A 26,975-nucleotide genomic window follows, 5' to 3' on the forward strand; every position below is an offset into this window, starting at 1 on the left:
CATAGTACTAGTAATTTATAACATTTAGATTTTAAAAATTTGACATTATATGGCTTAACTCGATATAGAATTATCCATTCAATAAATATTTACTGAATGCCTGTTGACTGCCATATGTGTAAATTTGCTAACTTAAGAACTTTGGGGGAACAATGCTTTCACATATGTAATGAGGAGTACCCTCAAAAATTGCCTAGAGATATATATTAATTATGCTAATTTTTTAACCAAATGTGCTTTTTCTTAAATGACTACATTTATAACACAAATTCTAGAGTAATGCTGTCCAATAGAACGCCCAGCCTCAGGTGACTACTGCACACTTGAGATGTGGCTAGTACATTGAGAAATGGAATTTTTAATTACATTTAAGTGAATGAAAATTAAATAAAATAGCCACATATGGATGTGGCTGCCGTACTGGACAGCAGCAGTTCTACAGGATCACTCTAGGATGTGCAGGTGTTGGAATTTAACATTTTGCCCTATGTAGGAAAATAAATTTTGTTACACTATACACTTAATATTAGTTTGCTATTCACAACAGCCCTTGTTTGTCATGCCACAAAGTATTTTTTGTTTACTTTCTTAGCAGCAGAAGTAATTCAATTCACTATTTAACCAAACAATGTTGGTTTGTTTTTTCCTCCACTATAGGTGATTTGTAATAACTTAAGGTGCTGGGGCACAGAAAAAAATAAATACAAATAAAAGCCACATAAAATTCAGAAGTTTCAAACCTTTCCCTCTGGCAAATTTTTAAGGTATCTGCTTAATAGTCGGAAAGCTGTTTTGTTTAGTAGTTTACCTCTTGCTCTTGGTTATGCCCATAATTTTATATTGATACTATCCAGTAGTAAAGTAGATAAATATATCAAAAGACAAGTATAAAAACAAAAAACTTGCAAGTTGATGAGTTAATGTATCAGCTTAAAAAAATAATTTTAACAAATGAAAAAAATAAGACTCTCCAACTAACTATTTTGTATATACCAAACAAAATACAATCCAGGTCATAAGGCTTATTAATAAGGCATCCTTACATGGAAATGTGAAAAATTAATTATATTTTTTCACAGATATCATGATAATTTATTGCTCAAAATGTTCCTTTAAAAATAAGTTAAAATGGTTCCATGTTATTCTTTTATTAAACATGTAATTATTGACAAAGGAAAATATCACCACTTAACATAAGGTAAAAATAATATCAGCCACTCACATATTCTTGAAGAAAAGTGCTTACAATATTTTGTGAAAAGGTTTGTTTACATTTATACTTGATTTAGTGGACAATTTCATATTTGTCTTTAAAAATCTACATTAAGATATTTCCACCAACATGAAAACTACACAAAACAAAAACACAAAACCTGCCCTAAAATAAAACTCTACAAAAGCACATTAATTTTATTATAGAACATATATGAAGTCACTGAGTAAAGCTCTTTTTTATGAACACTTTTGGAAAGCTTACATTGAGTTCTAGCACAGCTCTATTATCAATCTGGGAACAGAAGGACACATCAAGCAAGGAAAGATCTTTACAAGATTCCAGGAGTTTTCTTAAGGATGCTGGACTTACCATTCTTGTTCCTGTTTAAAAAAACAAAGCCACATAAAACACCTTAAATATAACATTTATATACTATTCCGATAAAGGGTCCCTTTATTATGTATTGTTTAAAATAACAAAGTAAATTGTATTTTAAAAATTAAAAACATTTCTTAAAACAAAAGACTTCATATTGAAATAGTCCGGTAAAAAAATACGAACTGAATTTTCCCAGCCAATTTGGCATCTTGTCACTATTCTACCCACTATTTTCATTCCTACCTCCTACCTCTTCCAGTCAGCTCCTCCAGGCTTTCCTATTTCTGTCACCCAGTTCAAAACGGTTTGCACATCTCATTTTCTGTAACCCAGGCGTCAGATCAGGCACCAATGATTCCATGCAATAAATTACTGAGCAACTAACTACCCTATAGAAACGTCTGTTTCAGGCATTAGAAATACAAAGATACATAAGACAGATTTGTCATAAGGAACTCACTGACCAGAGTTGAAAGCAAATAACTACAACACAATTTGATCAGTTTTACAGTAACTGGTTGGTATAAAATGACATTACTGGAAGACAGATGATGGATGATGAGTACTAGTTAGCTCATGTTAAAATTGAAGAGATTACGGGACATTCAGACGGAGGCTAAATTATCACTAGCTCTAAGATGTCACCTGTTGTAAAACATACCTTGCTTTAACTACAGCTTTTCTAGGGAGGAAAACAAAAAGTCACAGTTGTATTACACATACACATCTACTGGGACGGGGATTCAAGTTTCTGAAATGTTAGCCTATACCTTTTTCTCTGAGAGCTTCTTTCTACTCCCCTCCCTGCCATGGGTTCCGGAAGCTGTAACTATAGTGCTATTCAGGTGGCGACTGGCCCTGCACCTAACACAGATTTCACTGAAAATTTAGAATTGGCATTCAGTAAAGCCATCCCTTGAACAAAAGACATGGAAAACTGGGTTGGGTCTGCTGTATTTGGCTATGTGTACCCAATAAGGCAGAGATGTCCAGTATGACAAGAAAAGAACAAGGCAAAACCAAAGGGAGCAGCAAACATCAAAGTCTTTGTGAGTGTATAGCTGCAGAGGGTAGGCGTAGGGGACAGGTGCCTGATCATGTGAGACAGAAAAAGAGAAAATAGCTTCCTTGCCTCCTGATGGTTTTCCAATCCCTCTTGATTATCTGACAATAGCTAGCTCCTAACCATGGGATCTGAGACACCTGTATCTTCAGAATAATTTTCTTTTTCTTATGTTTAAGTTATCTTGAGTGGGTTTCTGTTATATAAGATCAGAGACCCTCAGCTAAGACCCTGACTATTTTTTTTTGTTTATACCTAGGATTGTGATTATTTTCTATTTGCCAGTCTTGGTCATTAGAATCTGAGTTTCCTGATAAATCAGGAGTTCCTAAGAAAATGTCAGGGAAGGAAGTCGGAGGCTGAAAATTTTCCTAGGCTAGGGTGTCTCGTCCTCGGTTTCCAGAGCACTTTGTGCTTATGCTTTGTTACTCACTTAAGACGTAATTATGTTTTCAGTCGGCTTGCACCTTCAGGGCAGCAGCCATGTATCTACCTTGTTCACTGACATATTTCCAGGGTTTAAACGGTACCTGACATGGTATTTGCCAGTAAGTGTGTAATAACGGAAGCGATGAAGGGATGGTAGTTCTTTCCCAACACCATCACCGGGTTCGGATCCTCATCAGATCTATGACTTAGATCTCTTCCTTCTCCGATTCACCTACACTTGTTTCCAGAGTAATATTCCCGAAATGTGTCTCTCACACCCCTAATTAAAACCCAATGATAGTTCTTCCTTGTTTAATTTCGTGTAGATTCCTCATTCTGGTGTGTTCAAAATTCTCCATTTATTTATAATTTATTTATACTAACACTGTCAGTCAAATTAGATTGCCTGTTCTCTGAAGATACTCTGTATTTTTAACTCTTTTACGTTTGTTTCACGCTAGTCAATCTTCCTAAAACGACCCCCCATTCCTATTTCCTATTTATTTTTCAAGGATATTTTTCAAATACCTATTAACTTTTTTAATTAAGCCTTTTCTCATTTCTAAAATCATATATACTCTCTTTTCTTTGAGCCCCATGAAAATGGACTTGCTTCAAGCTTGCCTTATAGTTATGTATATACTTGTTTTACTCCTCCTTGCTAGATTATAAACTCTCTGAAAGTCAGGACTGTATCTTACTCAGCTTTGTACTGATCAGTAAGTATTTTCAGTATGAAGAAAGTATGCCACTTAACATTCACATGTGCTGACCACAAAATGACAAAATAATAATTATTAGCTTGGTTCAATTAAGAATCCTTTTAAAAATATCGATTCTAACACTTAAGGATGAAAGGAGACAAACACGAAACCAATAAAAATAAAGAAAATATCGCATAGTATCAGGTTGGTGCAAAAGTAATTGCGGTTTAAAAGGTTAAAAACAATTGCAAAATCCGCAATTACTTTTGCACCAACCTAATAGTAAGGCAGACTCTGGTTCAACACCAGATTCCTTACTAGGCATGAGACCCGGGCAGACAGATCACTAACCTGTTTCATTCTGTTTCCTCATTTGTGGCTAATATTAATACCTGCCTCACAAAATTGTTGTGAGGATTAAATCAGTTAATGTATGCTCAGAACAGTATAAAGTAGGTAATAACATTGCTGTTAACATTATTAACTATTATTGATATTATTTTTACTGTGCTCTTCGTATTTGAAATAAGATGTTCCAATATATTTGCATGATGGCTGTCTTCCATCTATAATTAGTTTGGGCATAATAGATAATTATACTTCCTTGCTCTTATGCTCATAAAAGTTATAAATGCTTTCACGAAGAAGTCATTATGCTTCTTACCCATTTTTCTTTTATGTCTCTGTCAAGTAATTAATACATTTATAAGCCAAAGTTAAGTCACCTGACACTCAACCCCACTGTTTGTCACAACTGTGCTTTTGTTTTAGGATCAGTGTTACCAACTTCTCTGTGCTTCTGTAGCATCTCTTTCAGATACTGGCTACTCTTTATCTGTAGTGCATGAGATTTTTTTGGTTTTTATTTTTTGTTTTGTTTTCTTTGTTCTTTGTTTTGAGGGGGAGGATTGTAAACAGATTTTAACCAACAATAGCACCACCCTCTGAAGTGAAGTGTGACTCCATCAGCAAATTCCTTTTAAAAGGCTCTGGCCACTTTTTCTCATTCTCCCTGTGAATTCATGACTTTTTCTTGAACTTTTCAAAATATTTCTCTTATAAAAGGTCTGGACTAATTCAAGGGAGAAAGTGGGTAGTAAGGAAAAGAAGCAAGCAAGGTAAGTGGGTGTGGTGTTATGAAAAAATGATACTATGTGGCCACAGACCTTGGATTTGAACCCTGCTCTGCCACATGTTAACTGCCCTCACCAATGAAAAAACAATGACATCCAACTCGCTCAGCTATGAAGGAAACTATAACAGATGAAATATGTATCTAGCTCAAAGTGTACATATAATAGGCAAAAATTTCTCTCTAGTTTTTAGGCAAGAATTTCTGCCTAAAAGAAGCTTGATTAAGTAACATGCAACTATATAAGCAACATCTACCAATGTTATCATAAACCTGGACTGTGGAAAGATTTTAACTAAAACCACCAATACAGATTTTCCTTTTGTTGAATGTTTAATAAAAAGAAAAGGATATAATTAGCACTTCGTGTACTAATCTGCTGGTACTAATAAATTACCAGAGAACAAAGAACAAGTGCTATGTGGGCTCACAAAGTACCAACCATGTGGGCATTTATAACTGTGACACTGCTAGCACTCTGGCTAAAGTAAGAAGTAACAAAATCTCACAGGGTTCCTTGCTGAGAAACTGTAGTAAGGACATAAAGAGTCCCAGAACTGGAAAGGATTTTCATTGGCTCAGCCTTGAAAACTGGAATTATCAAGGATGGAGATCTTATAAAATTCTTTAATCAATAGTTCAACATAAAGAATATATACACATATATACACACACATATATATGTACATATATATATATAAATACATATATATTTATACATGTATAAGTATAAATATACATATATATGTATATTTATATTTGAACTCCTTATACAAATGGATTAATTTTTTACCTGTCCTTAATAAAAACGGGTAACACAGATCATATAAATTCTCACTCTTCTTACTCGACCAAGAATTAATGATTATTTGGAGCTTTCTGATGGGTTCAACTATAAAATTTTGTTATTGTCCTCACTCTTTTACTTAAGCACAGATATAATTACTCTTCATATTAATTGACTTATCTTGTACTTCCTTTCAAGCCAAGCAGTGTTATCAAGACAAAATTTTTATTTCATCCAAGAAGTTCTGTTTTTTCTTGCAAAAAGTCTGAGATTAGCTTTAATGTCAAGGCTTTAAAATAAATTTATATATTGTATCCTTACCTAGTATGTCCAGTTGCCGTAATCTGGTACAATTACATGCCAGTTCTTCAATGTCTGTGTCACACACAGACCTGTTAGCTGTAAGAAAGAGTTTTTGCAAGTTTGGGAGCTGGCGTGCCAGTCTGGCGAAGCACCCAGTACTGCTCTGCAGAGTGGGGCACCAGCCGAGATCAAGTTCCTCCAGAAGCGGACATCCAGAAGCCAGTTCTGCTATCCCATTCTCCGTAATATTCTTACATCTCCACAAATCCAGAGTGCGCAGTTTTTTACACTTGGCTCCTATCATGCTAGCGATCACATCATAGTCTTCAATCTGGAAATCAAATAATTCCAATCTTTTACATATGATGCTCAGAAAAACAAACTGTTTAGAGCAAGTAAAACATTCGTACTCATTCATGTTGTTTGCTTCCATGTAAACATACGCACATTCTCATTAATATAGACCTGCCCACCCATCTCAATCTGCCACTGTTTCATAAAACAGCAAGAGGAATCACTTACTTAAAAATCCATTTATCAGAACTCCAGATAGAGGACGTTAATGAATTAAATCCTGAAGCAGGCTGAAATCCTCCGTCCCTCATGAAGAATTTGAGGGTTACGTGTTGGTCCTGCCTGCCTCTCATTTTGACCTCGATGCTGCTACTTGCTGAGAAGGCATGGCTTCTTCTATTTTATATATAATTAATCAACTTTGGTAGATAAATGAGATCTCCCTGATAAAGGTGTGCACTTTGTTAGGCTCTAAAATAGCACGTGAATATTCTGATAGGACTAATAAGGATACTAGTTTGGGGTTAAGTGAGGCATTTGGGGACTGAAGATACAACACGAAGATAATTTCGATTGTGTTGTTAATCATTGTCAGTTACAGGAGGTGTCCAGTGATTTACCTCAAGACCACAGGATAAGCCTCTACCAACCAAGGATTAAACATTTTAAGTTCACGGGCTTTATATGCTTTAGTAATGGTTCTTTAAACAGGTTCTTTTAAGAGATTCATTTGATTTGGTTGTAATCAGGTGTCAAAATTATCACCAGTAGTCAAAAGGGAACAAAATAGCAAACAATTTCCAATGATTATTTCCTTTTATTTATTGTTTATTCATAATTTCAACTACTATGTGCCAGCACCACTCTAGATGCTAAGAATAACAGTGAACCAAAAGACAGGACTTTGTTCACATTTTTGGGAAAGACATACAGACAAATAAAAGAGCAAAATAAATTTCGAGAGCGATCAGTGTGGAAATAACAAAACAGGGTGATGCGAGCACGATCAGAGGGAGGCAGTGGTGGCTGCTGGGACCTCCGGGAATGAGCTTGGTGCCTCAGATCGGTATGGCCTTGGGTAGTGATGGAGAGGACAGGCCATGAGAGGACAGAGCGAATGCTGGGGTCAGGCCATCAGGCCACAAAGGAATTTGATTTTTATTTTAAGTAGTAAGGAAATCAATGGAGGGTCTGATACAAACGATTTACATTAAACCAAAAACAAAAATCCCTCTTGCGTCTATCAGATGGTCTATGGTAGGTAAGAATGGAGGCGGCGGCCCAGTGAAGAGGCCTGTATTAGCTTAGAAGAGACGACAAGGGCTTGGAGTAAGACAGCAGCAGTGGAAGTGGAGAAATGGACAGATGCAGGGCTATACGTTCAGTAGAAACAAAGGTTTATGGACTAGACATAGAGATGATGATTTCTAAGGTTCTGGTCTTCAGGAATTGTGAATGGTAAAATCATGCAGAAAACCACGAGAAGCAGATTGTGGGGAATATAACTATTTAACTTAAGTGACTGTACTTGAACAACACAAAAGCGTAGCTTTAATCATTAGTGCAGCCAATTTGCTTCTTTAGAAAGAAACAATTTAAAAATGTTCTGAAACCCATGATTCTGATTGGTATTATTTTAATAGTCAAATATAAAATAGGAAATGAATCATCCTGCTTTTGGTCAATTGACAGAAAAAAACTGAGATGAACATGGTGTGAAAGTACCGCTCTACAGTTGTCTATGTCAGTGTCCTCGTAAACTCTGGACCTGCTGCGCTGTTCCTGCTGTGAAGAATGGTGTTTCCACAACAAGCATGAAATGTTTCAATCATGACAGTAGTAGCAAAATCAGAAATATTAGTATTCCTGAATTTAAAGTCAAATTTTTAAAATTTCATTTCCTGGCAAACAATATCAATGATAATATATTTTACTGGTAACTACATACTTTAATTTAAAAAGTTTATGTATCTAAAGAAGCATTTTCCATAGTACCTTACATATTAATAGTTGTAACATGGGAAATTGTGTTCAAGGCAGGTAAAGTTGAAAAATACTGATTTAAGCAAAGGCAAACACTTGTCACAGAAACTGCCAATCAAATGTCACTGGGCCCATCTAGAAGAGCCACTAGAGGGACCAACAGAAGCTTATGTATGAAATGACTTAGGTAAGAATTTGGCCAAAAGTAAGGAAAACCTACTGCTAAATTAGTGGGCTCCCAAGATTGTTTCCACACACCAGGATGGGCCTGAGTTCATACTTGGGGTTTAATCAGGCCTAACCACCAGGATTAAAAACTACGGGGACATGGAGATAAATATGTCCTTATAATTGGCCTCTCCAGCCTACAATGCCAAACTTTGGGGCATCTCTGAAGCCTTTGCTGAGCTCCAAAAGATGTTCAAATGGGATCTGTTTCAGGTCAGTGACTGTGCCTGTTGATTCCAAGCCTAGGACACCAGGAGAACTTCTCTGGACTCTTACAACTATCCTGCTCATTCTGGTATTCCTCATACGTGGATGCAAAATTGAAATGGCTGTGGATCTTCTAAATCTGCTTGGGATGGGTAAGGAAGTGAAGAGAAATGGATTGCTCATAGTCAGTTATATTGGGAGATGCATTTCCTGTGAATGTGCATACGGGCACGCACACGCATACACATGTGCACACAAACACCAAGAGCTGTACAGTCCCTTGAGTGTCCGTATTATTTATAAACCATACAATTTAGATGAAAAAGACTTAACTCATCCCATGAGCTCTTTCAATGGCACATAAAATCATAACTTTAAATCTGGAAGGACTTTAAAGACTATCTAATCCAACAGTCCCTAGGCTTTTGATTTCATGAACCAGTAAAATTCAAAAATGAGTTCCAATACAGAATATCCACCTTTTTAATTTTTTAAAATTTTTTTATTAGTTTCAGGTGCACAAGACAAAGTAATACTTAGACGTTTATCATTTATATCCCTCCCACTGTGTGAACCCCCTCCCCCCATCCACCATCCCCGACATTGCACACAGCCATTACGTTTCCACTGTCTCTATTCCTAATGCTGTACTCCGCTTCTTGTAAGTATATACATACATATATATGTGTGTGTGTGTGTGTGTGTGTATATATATATATATATATAAAATTATAGTTGACATTCATTATTGTTCAGCTTCAGCTTCAGGTGTACAGTGCAGTGATCAGGCATCTACACCGTCCCTGAGGTGGTCTCCCTAATGGGACAAGTATCCATCAGACACCCTACAAAATCTTTACAACATTATTGATTATGTTCCCCAAATTAATTTTCAAAACCCCGCGGCCATCTTGTGGTTACCGACTGTTTTCTAATCCCCTCACCTTCCCCCTTATCCCCAACCCCTGCCCATCTAGCAACCCTGAGTTTTTCCTCTACGTCTCCAAATATCCACCTTTTTATCTCACCCAGTAAGGCCAGAAAAACAAACATAAAAACAAACAAAGTAAATCTTTCTACTATCATCAACATTTGCAGGAAATATTCTCCAACTTAAAATCTAAAATTAGCTTTGTGAAAAACTTACTGAACTACTGGCATTTAGGTATGATGGATAACTTATTTTATAAAGAAATCCAGAGGTAAATAACTTGTCAGAGATAACATCTGACGTGAGGCAGAACCAAACTCTTTCCACTACACTATACTTCTCTTCTTGCTCTTACGGATAATGTCAGTGTTTCAAAGACATACTCTCCAATTTAAGAAAAATGTTTGAAAGTGGGATACAATAGTTAACCGTAAATCAGAAAAACTGTGGGTGGGTGTGGGGAGGGGTGAGTCAGAATAAAATTCACCTGTGGGAAGAAAAAGAGAATAAGCAATTGAGTGTAAAGAATTTTCAAATACTTACCATTACACAACTACCCAAACTGAGGTGCTGAAGCTCTGAACAGAAGTTCAAAATGCTGAGCAGCGCTGTTTGCTGCCATCAGGGACCACATCAGAGGCAAATATGGAAAGTGAAAGAAAGTGAAACAAAGAGAAGAGGTCAATTAGACATTAAAGGCTGTCACTGCTTTTCCTGAAATAGAGCTCAAAACCAGGGTGACAGACACCACAAATGCAATTTAATGAGTCCCCAGATGCTCCCACCATTGATTGGCTTGGAGTCAAGGTAATCATTACTAGTCTCTATGTCAGTCGTTATTCTGTATATGGTTTGCATGCCCTAAAGATACCTATATTCCTTATGACCCCTGAGTTCATTTCCCAAAGGTAAGCAATTTGAAAGTCTGGTTAAGACTGAACAAGACAAGCTAAACAACCCCTCCCTCAAAAAAAAAAAAAAAAAACCCACAGAGGACTGGTGACACTCTGAAGCAAAGCGGCAGCTCTGACATTCACTGATCAGCTGCAGCCTGATGGAACTGCCAATAGAGTCACCTGAAATCAGGATCGAGCTGGTGACTTTAATGTCAAAGGATTCTCTTTGCTGACAAGGATCCCTACAACCATTGAGCACTTGTCACTAGCAGCATGCTGACTGAAACATATATAATGTGTACTTTCTAATCATGTTCTGGCCACTTAAGCCCATCTATCCTGTGCAATGAAAACAGTCTCACCACTAAAGAAACCCAGAGGTATGCCTGTGACATAATCATGGTACCTAAAAATATCTCCAAATACCTATAATTTCATTTGAGGGCATGCTTGAAATAAAAATTTGTGAAAAACAACACAAAACATTCAAATTTCTAAATTTTACTTCATAAATTACAAAAAAAGACTCCAATTTATGTGGCAAAATTTGTTTCTAAATAGTTGAACTACATCATATTTAACAAAATTAAGAGAATATCACACAACCTTTGTTTATAAATGTTCAGAAACTGAAAAATATCAGCTGAGGAGGAGATGACAAATATGTCAATGACAATACAAAACATTTGTTCCTTTGTTGAGCCCTTCCCAAAACTGGGCCTGCAGGCACAGGAGGCTGCCACATCTGAGTCTCCATCAACCCAGCTAACACCATTTTCCCTGCCCTGATGATTCCCTGAAACCCTGCCGCACCCAACTTATGGGCCTACCCAAGCTACTTTGAGTGGCTTTTCCATACAAACAGCCTGTTTTGACTCATACTGTGTTCTTTCCTAATATTGCTAAAGATTTCACAAACCCCAAACAAGCAGCATCTAGCTTCAGCATGCCCCATACCTCTTGCCAAGCAGCCTCAAGCCCGGCACTAGTGCAGTTGGCCTCAGTTCGCAGCTTAGCCTCTCCCAGGCACATCCAAATAGCCCCACTGCAGCACAAGTGGCAACCATATGCAGATCACTTTGTAGTTTCATACCAAGTAGCCCCAGGCATGTCACAGGCAGTGGCTGACCTGGGTGTGCCCTGGAGCCCCTCCCAAGAGGCCCTAAAAACAACACATCCAGAAGCCAGCTTCAGACCACAACACAGCACTACCCAACCACTTCCACACTGATACACTCAAACGGCAGACTTGGCAGGCACCAGAGTCCCACTAAAGCAAATCCTCCTCCATAGGGTCAGCCCCTTCATAACAGCTCTTCCACTGGAGTCACCGCCAGTCCTCATAACCAATCAGTCTGAGGGTCAATCCCTCCCAATGATGTGCCAACAGCAACCAAGGCTCAAGTATAACAGGAGGGAATATGCAACATGGGGCTCAGGAGACCAGCAAGACTGCGTCACTTGGCACCACAAGACACCTATTATATAAGGCCACTCTACCAAGATCAGGAGACATGGCAGCTCTACTTAATACATAGAAACAAACACAGGGAGGCAGCCTAAATGAGGAGATAAAAAACATGTCCCAAATGAAAGAACAGAACGATGATCCAGAAAAATAACTAAACAAAATGGACACAAGTAATCTATCAGATGTAGAGTTCCACACACTGGTTATAGAATGCTCAATGATCTGAGGGAGAATATCAACAAAGAGACAGACAGGAAACCTAAAATTGGAGCTGGAAAACACAAAAAAGAACCAGTCCGAAATAAGAATATAACAACTGAAAAGAAGAATACATTAGAAGGAATCAACAATAGATTAGATGAAGCAGAGGACTGAATCAGCAATTGGAAGACAAGGATTGTATCAGAGGAAGCAGAGGATTGTATCAGCAAGCAGAACACACCCAATCAGAACAGCAAAAAGAATCCAAAAAAATGAGGCTAGTTTAAGGAGCGTCTGGAACAACGTCAAGGGTACCAACATTCATATCATAGGGGTACCAGAAGGAAAAGACAGAGAGCGAGGAATTGAGAACTTATTTGAATAATGACAGAAAACTTCCCTAACCTGTGAAGGAAATATATATGCGGTCTGACAATTAAGTTTGTGAACTTGCTAACCTTTTTTGATATCAGAGGGATTATTCACTATGAATTTGTACCAACTGAACAGTTAACCAAGTTTACTGTTGAGAAGTGCTGAAAAGCCTGAATGAAAAAGTTAGAAGACCTGAAAGTTTTGCCAACAATTCATTGCTCTTGCATCACGACAATATACCAGCTCACACGGCACTGTCTGTGAGGGAGTTTTCCGCCAGTAAACAAATAACTGTATTGGAACACTCTCCCTACTCACCTGATCTGGCCCCCAAGGACTTCTTTCTTTACCCAAAGATAAAGAAAATATTGAAAGGAAGACATTTTGATGACATTCAGGACTTCAAGGGTAATACGACGACAGCTCTGATGGCCTTCCCAGAAAACTGCTTTGAAGGGTGGATTAGGTGCTTGCATTGATGCATAGCTTCCCAAGGGGAGTACTTTGAAGGTGACCATAGTGATATTCATCAATGAGGTATGTAGCAGTTTTTCTCGGATGAGTTCGCAAACTTAGTTGTCCAACCTTGTACAGCCCAGGAAGCAGAGTACCAAACAAGATGCACCCAAAGAGGTCCCCACCAAGACTCATCATAATTAAAATGCTAAAACTTCAAGACAAGGAGAGAATCTTACAAGCAGCAAAAAAAAAAAAAAAAGCAGTCAGTTACCCACAAGGGAGCTCCCATAACACAGTCAGCTGATTTCTCAACAGAAACTTTGCAGGCCAGAAGGGATTGGCAGGGAACATTCAACGTGATGAAAAGCAAAGACCTACAACCAAGATTACTCCACCCAGCAAAGTATCATTTAGAATTGAGGGACAGATAAAGAGCTTCCCAGACAAGCATATGCTAAAGGAGTTCATCACCACCAAACCAATATTACAAGAAATGTTAAAGGGACTTCTTTAAGAAGAAAAAAAAAATACGAATGATAAAATTGCAATAACTACGTACCTATCAACAATTACTTTAAATGTAAATGGATCAAATGCTCCAATCAAAAGACATAGGGTGGCTGAACATATAAGAAAACATATAAGAAAACAAAACCCTTACATATGTTGTCCACAAGAGACTCACTTCAGATTGAAAGACACACACACAGACTGAAAGTAAAGGGACAGAAAAAGATATTTCATGAAAATGGAAACGAACAAACAACAAAGAAGCTGGGGTAGCAATATTTATATCAGACAAAACAGACTTTAAAACAAAGGCTATAACAAGACACAAGAACCTAGTAATCCCACTTCTGGGTATTTATCTGAAGAAATCCAATGGATAAAGAGGAGGTGGTGCATATACACAACGGAATACGGCCCTGGGGCCATGGAAGGCAATGGGTTCTTGCCAGCTGTAACAACATGGGTGGACCTAGCGGGTATTATGCTAAATAAAATAAATCAGAGAATGGCGAATACAATATGATTTCACTTAAATGTGGAGTTTAATAAACAAAATCAACAAACAAACAAACTTAAAGGTACAGAGAACATTTTAATGGTTATCAGACGGGAGGGGGCTTGGTGGGCAGGGTGAAAAAGGTGAAGGGATTAAGAAGTATAAATTGGCAGTTACAAAATAGTCACTGGGATGTAAAGTGTAGTATAGTCAATAATATTGTAATAACTATGGTGTCAGATGGGTACTAGATTTACCGGGGTGATCACCCCTTAAGCTATATAAATGTCTAATCACTATGTTGTACACCTAAAACTAATTTAATATTGTATGTCAACTGTAATTGACAAATAAAAAGTCATTTAAAAAATAGCCACATATCAAAGTTGGAACTTCTCAAGAAAAAAAATTTTGTTCAAACTCCAGATAAGATTTCATTGAGAAAATAAAGTATTTCAGATAAAATAAACTTAGTTAATTCAGAAATAAAATAATATTTGTAACAGGCCCTAGAGTAATAACAGACTTTAGAGTAATTGTCTCACTGTTGGGCATTTCTTTACATTTAAGCAAAAAAAAAAAAAAAAAGTTTATACGAATCTTATGCTTAAGTTTCAACACAACTTATAAGATATCCAAGGCAATCTCATGTAGCTCTCAGAATGTTGACATTAGAAGAGATACATGAAGATAAGTTAATTTTCAGATTCTCCATAATACTTAGCTATTTTAACTTATACTAACAGATATCAAAATGATATGAGGTTTGTTTTTATTAAAGTACCAGATCTTTATAAGAAGGTTGTTTTATACGATTTTCCCATGAGCAAGATCCAGAACATATTAGAGAATTTTTAGAGGATCCCACATATTCTTGTGGCTAAGAAATTTTAAATTCACACACACACACAGACACACACACACACACAGACACACACACACACACACACACACTTCACTCATGTAACTTGTTTGGTGCTTTATTTTTAAATTATTTACAATGAAGGACCACAAATATACAGACAAGTATAGTCCAGTATAACAAACTTCCATATAAGCCACCACTCAGATCGATCAAACCTTACCATTCTGCCCTCTTTGTTTATACTTGGCTATTTGCGTAACCCCTCCATCCATTCGCATACTTCCTCAGAGGTAACCTTTATCATGCTTCATTGTTTGAAAACATGTCTCATGATTATATAATTTTACTCCATATTTAGCACATACTGTTCCACATGGTTTTTATATAAATTGTGTTAGAATATGCATATACAAGTGCACCTTCCTCAACAGTGTTTGTGAGGGGTTTGTCCATGTTGATACTCACAGCTTTGGTTTGCTGACTTTTTAACGGTTTTATACTATTACCAAATGCAACACATTCTCATTTGATGAATAGTTTGTTTACAAGTTTCAGCATAACAAAGAATGTCAGAATAAACTTTCTTATAGTGCTTCCTTGTGCATTTATAGAAGAGTATTTCTCTAGAGCACAAACCAGAAGAAGAATTTCCAGGTGTTTATGTATGCTCTGACCTTATAGATTTTGCAAAACACCTCTCCTGGGTAATGTATCAATTGGTGCTCCCACCAGCAGTGTAAGAGTGTGGGGGTCTCCACATCTTTGCCAACATATAGTCTTTTCATCCTTTTTAACATCCGCTTATCTCATGAGTATGGAATGGTACAATTTGCATTTAGTATAACTCCTGGTGAGATTGAAGATCTTCTCCTATATTTATGGGTCACTCTTATTTCCTGCTCTGTAAATTGCTAATCATATCCTTTGCTGATTTTTCCATTAGATTGTTTTCTTCCTTCTTGATGTATAAGAATTCTTTTTTTATGCTGAATACCAATCTTTGTCAGTTATATCCATTACAAATCTCTTCTTTAATCTGGGACTTGCCTTTTTGTTTTGTTTATAAAATATTCTGAGACACGAAATTTTGTATTTTAATATAGTCACATCAATCTTTACGTGTGTATTCTGTTCTTTCCTAAAAAGTCTTTCTCTGCCCAAGGAAGAATATTCTTTTATTATTTTTTTTTTTGGTGACAGTTTTAAAGATTTTTCTTTTTTGCACTTAGGTTTTCAACCCAACTTTAATTGATTCTTATACATAGTAGGATATCAAATTTCATTTTTTCCCCTTAAGAATAACCACTTGTCCCAGTTCAATTTATTGAAGATTCTACCTTATCTACTAATTTGTGATGCTTTCTGTCATATATCAAGTTCTCTTATATGTGTGAGTCTGTTTCTGGGTCATTTTGTTTCACTGGTCTATTTGCCTTTCCCGGCACTAACACTTCAGTCTTAATTTTTATAGTTTTTATAAGTTTATCAATCTAGTAAGGAAAATACCCTTTCCTTGGTCTTCAGAACTCTTTTAGCTGTTTTTATTTAGCCTTTGGCTCTTTCATATGAATTTTAGAATCACCTTAAAGATTTTAATTCACCTTTTCAAAAATAATACAGAAAGATTAGTTTCTCTTTCTTTCTTCCCCCATGATAATTATTTAATTTATTGCCACTTTATTAATTTCTCTGTCCTAACTGTTTATTATATGACACCTTCTACCTGAAGTTTTCTTCTTGTTGAAAAATATTTTTAATAGTTCTTTTAATAAGCCTCCATGAGTGGTAAAATCTTAACAGCAAACATTTATTGAGTAGTATTAACATGTCAGACAGTGCTGTAAATTCTTTCCATATATATTAATTATTAAAACAACCCTATTGTTTGTATGTTTAATCCTCACAACACCCTATTCACTTATTTACTCATCTAATAAATACATTTTTATTGAATGTCTACCATGTGTTAGACACTGTTTAAGCACTTGGGATATATCAGTAAACAGAGCAGATAAATAAACTAAGGTAGATATCATTATTCTCATTTACAGGTAAGAAATCTGAGTCACAGAAAGTTAAATAATATATTTAGTCTGCATTCATCTCCTCAATATTGAATCAAAGTTTAGCCTTGCTTAAAATTTTAGGATGACCGTTATCTTCTTTCATCATTTTGAAAGCATTACCCTATTACCTATCAGCCTTTGTTATTTTAATAAGAAGTCTATTGTGAGAATAATTGTCTTCCTCTGTAAATCATATGTCTTTTCCTTCTGATAGCTCTTGTCCCATTATCTTTTATATTCTGCAATTCCATCACAATCAATCTAAATAAAGATTTATTTTCATTTATTCTGTTTGCCATCCTGAGTGAACATTTGGATTTGCAGACTTACATCTTTTTTCATGAAAGATGAAGATTCTTAACAATTCTATCTTCAAATATTGCTTCCCCGTCATTGCTTCCACTCTTTTTGTCTGGAACTCCTATTAAATGAACATTGGAGTATCCCAGTACCAGTGCCTACAGTAGTTTAAAAAGTTAAGTCCACAAATTATTCTATACTCGTCCCAGAGGTGGAATTTAACTCCTCTCCTTTTGAGTGTGAGCTGGACTTAGTGACTTACTTCTAAGAAACAGAACATAGCAGAAGTGATGGTATGTAAGGTTATTGTGATGGTTAATATTATGTCACAGACTGCCTAGATATTTGGTCCAATATTATGCTGAGTGTTTCTGTAAGGGTGTTTGGGATGAGGTTAATATTTAAATCAGTACACTGAGTAAAGCAGATTATTCTCTAATGTGGATGGACCTCATCCAATCAGTCGAAGACCTGAATACAGCAAAAGGCTGACTCTCTCCCAAGTAAGAGAGGATTCTTCCTGCCCGATGGCCTTCGAAATAGGACATCAACTTTAGACTCACACGGAAACCTAAGTTCTTCCTGGGTCTCCAGTCTGCTGGTCTTTGGACTGGAACTACACCATTGGCTCTCCTGGGTCTCCAGCTTCCAGACTCACGGTGTAGGACTTGGGAATGTCAGCCTCCCTTATCATGAGCCAATTCCTCATAATAAAGTTATACACACACCCACACGTTACCGTTTTATTTCTGTGTCTGTGAAGAATCCTGATGATGCAATTATAAAAGGGCTGTGGCTCCTCTTGGGTTCCTCCCTCCCCCACTGCTCACTAGGGAAAAGCCACCTGTCATCTCATGAGGACACTCAGGCAGGAGAGGCCTATGTAGAGAGAAACAGTGGCCTCTGGCCAACAGCTACAGGGGAATCCTGCCAGTAGCCACATGTGTGAACTTGGAAGCTGATCCTCCAGCTGCAGTCCAGCCCTGAGATGACTGCAGCCTCAGCAATAATTTGGCTGCAACCGTGTTAGAAAATTTGAGCCAAAACTACGCAGCCAAACTGCTCCCAGATTCCTGACCTACAGAAACTGTGTGAGATCATAAATGGTTTTTTTTTAAGCCACTAAGTTTTGGGGTAATTGATATACAACAATAGATAAATAATACAGTGACTGGCACACAGTAGGCACAATATATATTTACTAAATGAATAAATAGGGTTGCTATCAGAGTTAAGTGAGTTTGTATTATATATAATAAACTACGTACAGCAGTACCTGACACGCAAAGATTTTACAAATTTAAGTACATTCCTCAGACTTCGCTTCTAATTTAGCAATTCTGTTTAATTTAGAATTCATCGATTTTTAAAAATTACAATGACTGTCATTTATTACCTAGATTTTTAATCAGTTCTTTTCCAGAACGGATTGGTGTTTTAGTCTCTTTATGGTCCATAATTTCTTGTTCTATTTAAAAATATGCTTTCATTTATGTCTTTGAACTCCAATCCCCTGCCCTCACTCTGTTTATTCTTCCCTGTGTAGGGTCTTGCAGACTGCCCCCATCCAGAACCGGACTTCCACTGCTCTGCAATGCGACAGGGGGGATGCAGAGCCAGAAGGAGGCGTGCCTCAGTTCTGACCTTGAGGCGCAGCCAATGCCAGGTCACTATATACTTTTTGGTATGGCTGTCCTGGCCCAAATTCCCTCCTCTTGCTAACATTTACATCCAACCGCTGGGGTGGCTTGGACAGCCACCTAACACAGTTACCTAGCTCTAACTGACTACCAGGCTGGGACAGCAAGAGTCTCTCTTCAAATAAGTTTGTGATTTTTGAAACAAAGGCCAACCTTATTTAAATCACTGTGTAAAGAAATATAGTTTGGGATGAATTCCCTACTGAATTGGTTCGTCTAATGAAAAATAAGAGTAAGATAAAATAAGAGTAAGATCTATCTGGACTGTTTCTTAGAGGAGCCTTATCTACTGCTTATTGTCTACCTTAACGGTTGTAACTTTAAAGCACCAACAACTCATTGTTAAGATTCAAATAATCACATGTTTAGAAAATATCTTGTGTAAGAGTAGATGCACTCTGGAGGAATTTCAAGTCGTAGAAGAGGAATTCATGGCATACTATACTTACTCAGGCAAATATTTTACAATAACTTAAACAGTCTGCACATTAAATTGGAAATTTTAAAAAATCATTTAATAGAGAGAACAATCATTTTTCTTCCCCCCCCCTTAAAAAAGAACTAACAGAACAAACGAGATTCATGTTGAATAATATCATACATCTTTGCTAAATTAAGAGATGTGAGATCAAATGCTGAGACTAAGATATTAGGGGGGTGCAGGTATCAGCTAAAGAAGAAAACAAGGATCCCCTTGGAAGAGATGCCGTGAGGTATGTAACAAGGAGTCAAACAGAGATGAACCAAAGGCTGGACAGGTAGCACTGAGGTGAGCCAGCACACGTCAACACTTTCAGGACTTCCTATGGCAGAGCTCACGAGAAGCCAGAGACTGCGGGGGTACCCCCAGGTGCAAAAAACACATCCATAGATCAGTCTGAAATTTCTCTAAATCCAGTTAACCAGTTCCCTTCTAAAATATCTTTAGCATATTCTTTCTCTATGCTGTTAGTATTCAGAATTAAAGTACTGCTACTGATGCTACAGCAAAGAGGACAAACGAATTCTTCATTTCCAGATATAAAAGAACCTGATTTTGGAGGGACCACAGACTCAAAGGTTTGAAGCAGGAGATAGCAAACTACTGCCCAGGGACCAAACCCAGCCACTAACTGTTTTGTAAATAACATTTGATTGGAACACAGGCACACCCATTCATTTATTTATTGCCTATGGCTGTTTTCACACTGCAACAGCAGGGTTGAGTAGTTGTGACAGAGACCATATGTCCTACAAAGCCTAAAATATTTGCTGTTTGGCCTTTCACAGAAAAAGTTAGCCAACCCCTGCTTAGAGAACAATTCTACTGTAATGAGTACTTCCCGCACTTTTCTACATATCGAGAACCCACAAATGGATGGATTAAAGCCCCATTAAGTGTACTATGAAAAGGCATTCAGAAATAAAAAGGGAAAAAAATTTATGAACCTCTTATTTAAGACTTCAGATATCTTTTAGGTACCCAAGTCCACAGATTCTGCTGTGGCTAGTTCTCTAAAATTCATTCAACAGAAGCATAAGACTAACTCTATAAAACTAAAATATAATTAAAGAGTTAGTAGCTTTTATAATGCAAGGCAGCAGATTCATTTTCACATGAGTTTGTAATTTTGAAACAAAGGCCCACCTTATTTAAGTCACCGTGGAAAGAAATTCACTAAGGAATGACTGGTCATGTTAAATTCTTCTACAGAATTATCAAAGCATACCCTAGGTGAATGCTGACACCTGGTAGTAGAATATATGTTCATAAAGAAAGAATCCTTTGGCATTCCACCTAAAATCAACCTAGTAACCCAATTCAGCAGCTTCAAAATCCAATGGATAACAATGAATTATAGAGAATTATTATTAATGCCTCTACTTGTTTCAAGGCAATTTATTAACAGGTAAAACAAGGCAGAAATTCAAATTTTCATTGACAGCCTTTTAAGAGATGCTACCTACAAACTGCATAACCTCCCATCCTCCAGACTTCTAAGTGCTAAGCAAAAATAGTTAATAAAATGATAGCTAATGTTTATTATACTCACATATAACTTTTACATATTCCAGATTTATGGCTTAGTAGAGTTATATTTATGCATACCATATATATTTTATAATGTAGTGAGATCATGTAAAATCAATGTATGCAGTACTATGTTAACTATTTTACAATATAGGCTTATAGTTATGACTAGTTCACAATGTTTTTTGCTTAGTTAAAAATTGTTGCTTATCTTAAATAAAGAATGAAACTCTTAATTATAACATTCTTAATATAGGAGGGTAGAATTCTGCAATCTAATACCGTGTTTTCCCAAAAATAAGATCTAGCCAGACCATCAGCTCTAATGCATCTTTTGGAGTAAAAATTAACTTAAGACCCGGTCTTATTTTACTACAATATAAGACCAGGTCTTATCTAACATAATGTAAGACCGGCTCATATTAATTTTTGCTCCAAAGGACACATTAGAGCTGATGGTCCAGCTAGGTCTTCTTTTTGGGGAAACACGGTATGATTCCTAGAAAGTATATTAAAGAAACATATAACAAGTTTTATGTATTACAGACATACACAAGCTAAAATATAGATTAGTGACATCACCTGATCACAAACAAATGTACTTTCAACTGATCATGATGCATTTCAAACACATCAGCAATATTTATAAGTAATGAGATTTTATAAAAGTATATACATTAAATGAAAATTCATAAATTTGTGTAACAAATACCACCAAGGAATCCCAATAACATAATCACACAGTTGTTGGAATTTAAAATACACATATATGTGTGAATCTCTTTCTCTAATTTTTTTGCCTCTGTGATCCAATCTCAATAAATTTGAGAAGGAAAATACAGAATAAAAGTTCAAGCATTTTCAGAACTACTTAAAGTACTTGAAACTGGGCTGGCATGGTGGCTCAGGCGGTTGGAGCTCCGTGCTCCTAACTCCGAAGGCTGCCGGTTTGAGTCCCACATGGGCCAGTGGGCTCTCAACCGCAAGGTTGCCGGTTCGACTCCCGCAAGGGATGGTGGGCTGCGCCCCCTGCAACTAGCAACGGCAACTGGACCTGGAGCTGAGCTGCGCCCTCCTCAACTAAGATTGAAAAGACAACAACTTGACTTGGAAAAAAGTCCTGGAAGTACACACTGTTTCCCCAATAAAGTCCTGTCCCCCTTACACACTGTTCCCCAATAAAGTCCTTTAAAAAAAAAAATTACTTGAAACTAACTATAGGTAGAAATAAACATCATCATTTCAGAATAATTAAATTCAATTACGTTATATAGATTTGCTTTGAACCATCTACTACAAATTATCTTTTATACAGTTTAGATATACAATATGGTATAGTTATGTACTTATACATGATTACAACTTGAAAATAATACGGTCTTTTACAGGTTAAACTTTAAGATCAACATTGTGGTTGAAAAGTTAGGCTTCTGACTGATCTCTAAAAAGAAGAAGGTTAAAGACCATAAACGGCATAAATTAATAAAGCTCTTAACATATAACTTTGAGAAAAAAAGGGAAAGTTCTTTAAACTTAACTTAGATGGTTAAAGCTACGCTAGATCACACACTCAGAAATTTGACTCTATAGTACGAGTTTTAGTTAAGGTTCAAATTATTTGCTAAATTCTAAAAATGCATGTGTGTGACAGAATAAAATCTAAGATTAAATCACACACATCTGCCTTGCTCTGTACTCTCATTTCAGAACCTGTTTTTACCATTGTAGTGGATCTCTCCCATAATAATACAGTGGAATACATCTTTGGTCACAGATAGCTAAACTGAATTTCCCTATCTACCCAGAAGGGATGATGGCAGATATGCAGTCAGAAAGTCATGGCAATTTGCACACCCGCTGGACTTGACAATAACCTTATTGAATATATAAAGAAAGAATATTTCTTTCTGGACCATGAGCTCAGAGTAAGGGTTGGACTGTCAAGGAAGCACATAAGAGGTGCCTGAGGCATATGTTTGTTGACACTGTCCATCTAAATGATGCCCAGCTGAGAAAAGGCACTGGTCCAAAGACTTTATCTATCTTCCTCCAAAAGTACTTCTTTCTTCCTATTAAGATGAAGGTGTCAACCTGTTAAGCATTTAAGTCACATAATTCTCAGCGTTCTCTTTCTAAACTCACCAAATAAGTCTTATAAGTACAATTTGGTTTTCCTTCTGACATACCAGCAGTGAAAGAATGTGGCAATCAGCTACCTCTAATGAATGGTGTCCTCTCTTGGTAGATTTATCATAGCTGGTTTACAGATCACTGTCATGAATGCAGACGCTAATGAGTCTGACCCCCAACAAATGAACCTCCCAATTCACTACACTGACAAGTGAGGCTTTTTGACCCTGACGGAACCACAGCCCTCTTGCTCAGGTCACACAAACCCAACCTCCCCAAAAGTCTCATATTCTCATTAGAACTTCTACAAGGATAAAGAGAACTATAGATAAATTCTTGCTTGGAGACGTATGTCAAAGACTTAAAAAGTTTGTTAGTTTTAGTATGTGATAGTTAATAAGTTAAATATGAGTTATTAAAACCTTAACTCTTGATTCTGTTTAAGAATCAAGTAACATCCTTATGTATACATTATCTAGCTAAATGTATCTGTTAGAAACATACTGCATTTTCGGTGACAATGAGCTAACGACAGCCCGTATTAGTCAATTTAGGTGACCAAAGTAGGTTCTTCCTATTTCAGTTTCTCCTCCCCTTCTTGATGAGTTATCAGCACTGGCTCTGTTAAGTGAACACCCCTTTCATTTGCCATCCAGTCTGCTCTTGTAGTCTGAGTTTGTTAGCTGCATAGACTCTATTAAGAGAAAGGCCATCCCTGCTTCTACTTACCAATATATAATAACGTGTCCTTTAAATCAAATAATGCAGTTAAGAAGACCACCATTGTGTATGTATCAGAGAGCAAATTCATGGCACTAGCTCAAATCATACTCTCCTCAAAAGACAGTTTATGTATCTTTTGCAGGAAAGCCCAGGTGCTTTTCATCAACAGACAGGGTGGTAAGAATTTTTACTTACATATCCACTCTGCCAAATAAACTGGCACAGAAAAAAAAGAAAATAGAAAGAGAGTGTTGATATCCAACAGAAGTAAAGATCAACTAGTTTCGTTGTCTTCTGCTTCATGAAGATGAAGACAGCGGGGGTCCTTGAAACGGTGGTCCCAGCCTAGTAAACAGTTGCTGAACCATGCTTAGGGATTACGGTCATATACTAGTCTCCCACAATACCTATAATCAGTTTTTTCACTTCTTCAGATTCTTTCAATTTATGCTCTATCATTCTTGAAGTGAGGCAATCAAAATTGAATGCAGGTGTTCCATTTATAACTCCAACTTAAGAAAAACAACATTCTTGGCTTTCTTGTCTGCTGCTAGGCAACAGAATGACATTCTTACTGGGCTACCTGTCATGTCCCACTCCATATATATATATATACACACACACACACACACACACACACACACACACATATTTTTCCCCAAAGAAAAGGTAAACAAGACCAAACTTCTAATACTAACCCAGATTGTTTTAGTAAATGTACAGGACTTCCCTTAAAGACACTTTTTGTGCAATATGTTAAAAAGTTTCTCTTATGCCACTGTTTACAAGTACATTGTAGATATATATATGCCCCTTTGGGGGTAAAGGAGAATTATATCTTCTACTTATTTTCAAATGGTTCAGGAAAAACAATTATGCATACAGTAGGAGAATCGACTTTTTATGCAATTTTTTTGCATAGAACATTTTTAATGAAATTATTTCAAAATAAAAGGTTTTTTCCTTTTTAGGGTTTAAAAGTCTATTTCATGAGTTAAATTTTTACAGCTTTCCTCTCATACAAATGCATTGACATATAGGCTAAATTATACTTGCAATCAATGCTCATCATACATATTAAGAATCTGTGAACAGAGAAGAACCAAAGGTATTGAAACAAAAGTCCTTCCAATCATGAAATATCTAACTCTACTATACTTACTTCTTTGTCACAGATACTAGAAGAATCTAAGTGCAACTAAAGTTTCTTTCCTATCCTAAGTTCCCATCTTTACCTAAAGTGTTGTCTATGTAACCTTAAAAGATCCACTAAATTCAGTAAAAAGGAAATTACTCTATTTACCAACCCATTTCACTAGTTATTTTGGGATCCCAGAGTAAATAGGGCCTAAATCTCAGCTTGAGGATCCTGTCTTCTAAAAAGATCTCCCAACACAGACCATTCTCCAACCAAGCACAGACGTGACATTGTTAGCATGCACCGGGCCTCTTCTATAGCAGGCCACTCTGTCTCTCTCTAATGTAGTAGTATCTTGTTCTTTATTAGGCAAATAATTACTGCTCTGTTTCTACTGAAATTCTGTAAATGTATACCACTAACTCTGCAAATAGCTTATTTAGTGATTTTTTGGTTTTGTTTTGGTTGATGTTATAAAAAGACACTTATCATTTCTCTGATACAGCGATCTTTTGTTTCAATCCTAAACACATCTAAAGAAAAGAAAAAAGAAAGAAAAACATCTGATGAAGTAAATTAACAAAACAAATTGGACTATATTTCACTATCTTTTAGGGCTAAAGATTCTGAACAAATATTTTCTTACAAGTTTTTCCAGTTGCAGATCCTCCCATCCATCTGCTTAGCAGATGTGATTATTCTGTAGAAAGACAAACTTAGCTTATGCTTGCTAACTTATCTAATAATGAAAAAATGAATTAATAAGACAGAGATACTGCTCATTCACTCACTACAAGTTTACTGAATATCTCCTACGTATACTCACTATTCTGAAGACCAGACACTGTTCTATGCAACAGTTCTCAAGAAATAAATAGTCAAACATGGTCCCTCCCATTATGGCGCTTACAATTTAGGAATGAACATTCCCTTTACCAAAAACAAGTCCTAACGGTGACAGAGATAATTCAGCTAAATCTCTCTTAGCACACAACAGAAAAAAATACTCTAGGATGACCTATAAGAATATTTTGCAAAGGTGGAAATAATTGTGTAGGACTATACTAAGTAAATCTATACTATTATTTTCAGAAGTCCATCTAATTTATAAAGTGTGGTTTTGTTTTGTTTTCCACATGTATGACCTAATTTGGTCTTTTTAATAGCCTACACGATAGGGTAAGTTTTCTTTTTATAATAAATAAACTTTTAGCTTAGCATAAGTAACTTACCCAAGCACACAAATATTTTAAGTGGGAAAGCCAAGGTAAGGACTGAGTTTTATGACTTGGGTCTATGATACAGAGTAAATAACAAATATCCTCCCAGTTTTTAAATTATCAAATAGATTAGGAAAAAAAGCTATGTCTAGAAAAAGGTATCTACACTGATCTACCAATAAAAAAAGCTATACGCCGAGATGGTTTTATAAGTAAATTCTATTTAACAGACAATTCCCATTTATTCAAGTTATTCCAGATCAAAGAAAAACATGGGAGTTTCCCCAATAATTTTGCTATGCTGTCATAATCCTAGACCCATACCTAATAAAATACCATGAAACAGAGAACCACAGCTCAACCTCACTTAGGAAAGCAGATGTAAAAAGTATTTACCCTTAAAGAATATTTACTATGAACCATGCACTGTTGTAGTCACTTTATGTATATTAAATCATTTAATCCTCACAACAACTCTTTGAGATGCATACTATTATTATCTCCACATTATAGAAAGGAAAGCTGAAGGACACGGTATCAAAAAACTTCTGCAATGAAACACAATTAGTAAGTGATAAAACCAGATCCCAAACCCAAGCAATTTGGCTCCAAAGTATCAGGAAATTAGCCTAGCTAAGTATTACATTAAAAACATATAGGGATTACTCTAAAATGCAAGGACTGTTTAAAGTAAGGCATTATATTAATAAATAAAAGAAGAAAAAAGACAAGTGTGTTAACGAAGACTTAAAAAACTTA

At 36.4% G+C, this 26,975-nt stretch overlaps 1 protein-coding gene across 2 annotated transcripts in view; it reads right to left on the reverse strand.

The window, feature by feature from the left end:
- Positions 1-1,074: 1,074 nt before the first annotated feature.
- The window catches only part of FBXL4 (F-box and leucine rich repeat protein 4), a 70,066-nt gene continuing 44,165 nt past the window's right edge, over positions 1,075-26,975 (reverse strand). For both annotated transcript variants that reach the window (XM_033103390.1, XM_033103391.1), the window contains exons 7-9: positions 10,199-10,270; positions 6,031-6,343; positions 1,075-1,596 (exon numbers count right to left, since the gene is read on the reverse strand). In XM_033103390.1, the coding sequence (XP_032959281.1) occupies positions 1,433-1,596; positions 6,031-6,343; positions 10,199-10,270 (549 nt within the window). In that variant the 3' untranslated portion in view covers positions 1,075-1,432. The remainder of the gene's footprint in view (positions 1,597-6,030; positions 6,344-10,198; positions 10,271-26,975) is intronic.

The sequence above is a fragment of the Rhinolophus ferrumequinum genome, chromosome 3 (genome assembly GCF_004115265.2).
Source record: "Rhinolophus ferrumequinum isolate MPI-CBG mRhiFer1 chromosome 3, mRhiFer1_v1.p, whole genome shotgun sequence".
In the NCBI taxonomy this organism is placed as follows: domain Eukaryota; kingdom Metazoa; phylum Chordata; class Mammalia; order Chiroptera; family Rhinolophidae; genus Rhinolophus; species Rhinolophus ferrumequinum.